Below are 4,218 nucleotides of genomic sequence, written 5' to 3'. Positions count from 1 at the left end.
TACAGGTGTATACACAACTTCCCTGAACCAAATACACAGGTTATATACACTGTCCCTGAAACCATACAGTATCAAATACAGGTTATATACACTGGCCCTGAACCATACAGTATCAAATACAGGTTATATTACACTGGCCCTGAACCAAACACACACGCACACGCAACACACACACACACACACACACACACACACACACACACACACACACACACACACACACACACACACTGTCCCATGAACCAAACTGGTGAGGTCTATATCTATGATTGGGCACGGCCTCTCACCTCATGGCCTGGGACCTCACATGGCTGGAGAGCTGGGTCTTCTCCAGGGTCAGAGTGGGGGTCAAGTTAAGGCTGACGTCAGGGGTTAACAGAAACGTCCCGTTCTGTCTGACAACCAGGAGGGAGAGGCCTGAAAGCTCCTCGTTCTCCCAGGCACCAGCCTCTCTCCCGGGACGGCTGACCACTATTCCCCCTGGTCTGTTGCTGTTGCTCCTCCAGGCTGGTCTGGACTTCAGCGAAGCTCCTGGGGAGAACACAGAGAAAGGAGATATCATCCACCCTGGCTGCCACCTCTGATCCCAACTCTGTATGTAATCCATCATCCACCCTGGCTCCACCTCTGACCCCAACTCTGTATCTAATCCATCATCCACCCTGGCTGCCACCTCTACCCCAACTCTGTATGTAATCCAACACAGTAATAGAGATGCTTCTATCCAAAGCCACTTATCCTGGCCTCATGCTCTACCAGCTGGGTCATACAGCACCACAAAGCTGATCCTCTCCTCTCCCTTCTGCTCCTCTCCTCCTCTCTCCTCCTCTTGTCCTCTGTCACTCTTCTGCTCCTCTCCTCCTCTACCCTTCTCCCACCACTCTCATCCTCTCCTCCTCTACCCCTCTCCACCACTCTCATCCTCTCCTCCTCTTGTCCTCTCAGTCACTCTTCTGCTCCTCCTCTCCACCACTCTCATCCTCTCCTCAACTCTCTACTCTCCTCCACTCTCCTCTACTCTCCTCCACTCTCATCCTCTCTCCTCCTCTACCCCTCTCCACCACTCTCATCCTCTCCTCCTCCCAGTCACTCTTCTGCTCCTCTCCTCCTCTACCCCTCTCCACCACTCTCATCCTCTCCTCCTCTTGTCCTCCCAGTCACTCTTCTGCTCCTCCTCTCCTCCACTCTCTCCTCCAATCATCCTCCTCTCCTCCACTCTCTCCTCTCCTCAACTTCATCCTCCACTTCTCATCCTCTCCTCCACTCTCTACCCTCCTCTCCTCCACTCTCCTCTCCTCTTCTCACTCACTCTTCTGCTCCTCCACTCTCTCCCTGATGGTGTGTCTGATCCTCCTCTCCCTGCGTCTCTCCTCCTCCTCCTCCCGCTCTCCTGAGCAGGGCATGTTGAGGGTGCCGTACGTTTGTGCTGCCTCTCTGGGTGTCAGCCAGTCCAGAGTGGACACACAGGACACATAGTGGCTCTTCCAGCCACCATACTCTCTTTCCCCTGGATTATAGGGCAGGAACCAGCCCCGGCGCACACACCTCACCGACCAGAGACAGTCCTACGGAGAGAGAGGAGGTGTGTGTGTGTGTGTGTGTGGGGGAGGGGGTTAACCTCACACACACAGTACTAAAGGGAGAAAGAGGAAGAGAGAGAGAGGGAGCGATGGAGAAAGATAACGAGCCCTAACCTCTAACCTCTCACCCCTCACCTGTTCAGCCAGGACCCTCCAATGCCAGCTGACCTGTGCGGCAGAGCAGAGGTCACGAGGGGTCAGGAATGACATCACATAAAGAGACAGGAACCGTGGCAACACGGAGGTGAAGTCCACGCGCATCACCGGCACGATCTGCATCAGCCAATCCCTGCAGGACCTGGGGTCACGGAGTCAGAGATTAGAGCCCCTCGTGGAAAAAATACTACTGAATTACTACATAAGATCAACAGCAAACTAACAAGGTTTTTACTACTGAATTACTACACAAGATCAACAGCAAACTAACAAGGTTTATACTAGTGGATTACTACACAAGATCAACAGCAAACTAACAAGGTTTTTACTACTGAATTACTACACATCATTACTACACAAGATCAACAGCAAACTAACAAGGTGACCATTAGTGATACTAATGGTACTAGTGATACTATAACTAATGTACTAATGGTACTAGTGATACTAATACTAGTGATACTAATGGTACTAGTGATACTAATACTAATGATACTAATACTAATGATACTAATACTAATGATACTAATGGTACTAGTGATACTAATACTAATGATACTAGTGATACTAATACTAATGATACTAATACTAATGATACTAATACTAGTGATACTAATGGTACTAGTGATACTAATACTAGTGATACTAATGGTGCTAGTGATACTAATACTAATATACTAATGGTACTAATGGTACTAATACTAGTGATACTAATGGTACTAGTGATACTAATACTAGTGATACTAATGGTACTAATACTAATGATACTAATGGTGCTAGTGATACTAATACTAGTGATACTAATACTAGTGATACTAATACTAGTGATACTAATACTAGTGATACTAATGGTACTATACTAATGATACTAATGATACTAGTGATACTAATACTAATGATACTAATGGTGCTAGTGATACTAATACTAATGATACTAGTGATACTAATACTAATGATACTAATGGTGCTAGTGATACTAATACTAATGATGCTAGTGATACTAATACTAATGATACTAATGGTGCTAGTGATACTAATACTAGTGATACTAATACTAGTGATACTAATACTAGTGATACTAATACTAGTGATACTAATGGTACTAGTGATAATGATACTAATGATACTAGTGATACTAATACTAATGATACTAATGGTGCTAGTGATACTAATACTAATGATACTAATGATACTAGTGATACTAATACTAATGATACATGGTACTAATGGTACAATACTAGTGATACTAATGGTACTATACTAATGATACTAATGGTGCTAATGGTACTATACTAGTGATATAATCTAGTGATTAATGGACTAATACTAATGATACTAATGGTACTAGTGATACTAATACTAGTGATACTAATGGTACTAGTGATACTAATACTAATGAACTAATGGTACTAATGGTACTAATACTAATGATACTAATGGTACTAATGGTACTAATACTAGTGATACTAATACTAGTGATACTAATGGTGCTAGTGATACTAATACTAATGATACTAATGGTACAAATGGTACTAATACTAGTGATACTAATACTAGTGATACTAATGGTACTAATACTAATGATACTAATGGTACTAGTGATACTAATACTAGTGATACTAATGGTACTAGTGATAAGATAACTAATGGTACTAGTGATACTAATACTAGTGATACTAATGGTACTAGTGATACTAATACTAAGGATACTAATGGTACTAGTGATACTAATACTAATGATACTAATGGTGCTAGTGATACTAATACTCGTGATACTAATGGTACTAGTGATACTAATACTAGTGATACTAATGGTCACCATTAGTGATACGCCCCAATGCATCACTCATTACCACTTTAAATGACTAACGTTACATAAAACACCACTGGTTCCTACATATCTCAATAGCAAATCACTAGTAAAAACCTTGTTAGTTTGCTGTTGATCTTGTGTAGTATTCAGTAGTAAAAACCTTGTTAGTTTGCTGTTGATCTTGTGTAGTAATGATGTGTAGTAATCAGTAGTAAAAACCTTGTTAGTTTGCTGTTGATCTTGTGTAGTAATGATGTGTAGTAATTCAGTAGTAAAAACCTTGTTAGTTTGCTGTTGATCTTGTGTAGTAATGATGTGTAGTAATTCAGTAGTAAAAACCTTGTTAGTTTGCTGTTGATCTTGTGTAGTAATCCACTAGTATAAACCTTGTTAGTTTGCTGTTGATCTTGTGTAGTAATTCAGTAGTAAAAACCTTGTTAGTTTGCTGTTGATCTTATGTAGTAATTCAGTAGTATTTTTTCCACGAGGGGCTCTAATCTCTGACTCCGTGACCCAGGTCCTGCAGGGATTGGCTGATGCAGATGGTGCCGGTGATGCGCGTGGACTTCACCTCCGTGTTGCCAGCGTTCCTGTCTCTTTATGTGATGTCATTCCTGACCCTCGTGACCTCTGCTCTGCCGCACAGGTCAGCTGGCATTGGAGGGTCTG

General features: G+C 42.5%; 1 protein-coding gene across 1 annotated transcript in view; it reads right to left on the bottom strand.

Moving 5' to 3' along the window:
* LOC112072536 (epithelial cell-transforming sequence 2 oncogene-like) overlaps nt 1-4,218 on the bottom strand; it is a 45,136-nt gene that overhangs the window by 27,342 nt on the left and 13,576 nt on the right. The window contains 5 exon segments of the mRNA XM_070439834.1: nt 288-375; nt 378-460; nt 462-531; nt 1,310-1,565; nt 1,716-1,878. Coding sequence (XP_070295935.1) covers nt 288-375; nt 378-460; nt 462-531; nt 1,310-1,565; nt 1,716-1,878 — 660 coding nt within the window.

This window comes from Salvelinus sp. IW2-2015, unplaced genomic scaffold (assembly GCF_002910315.2).
Source record: "Salvelinus sp. IW2-2015 unplaced genomic scaffold, ASM291031v2 Un_scaffold1953, whole genome shotgun sequence".
Taxonomy (NCBI): domain Eukaryota; kingdom Metazoa; phylum Chordata; class Actinopteri; order Salmoniformes; family Salmonidae; genus Salvelinus; species Salvelinus sp. IW2-2015.
This window is presented reverse-complemented; position numbering and strand designations above follow the sequence as displayed.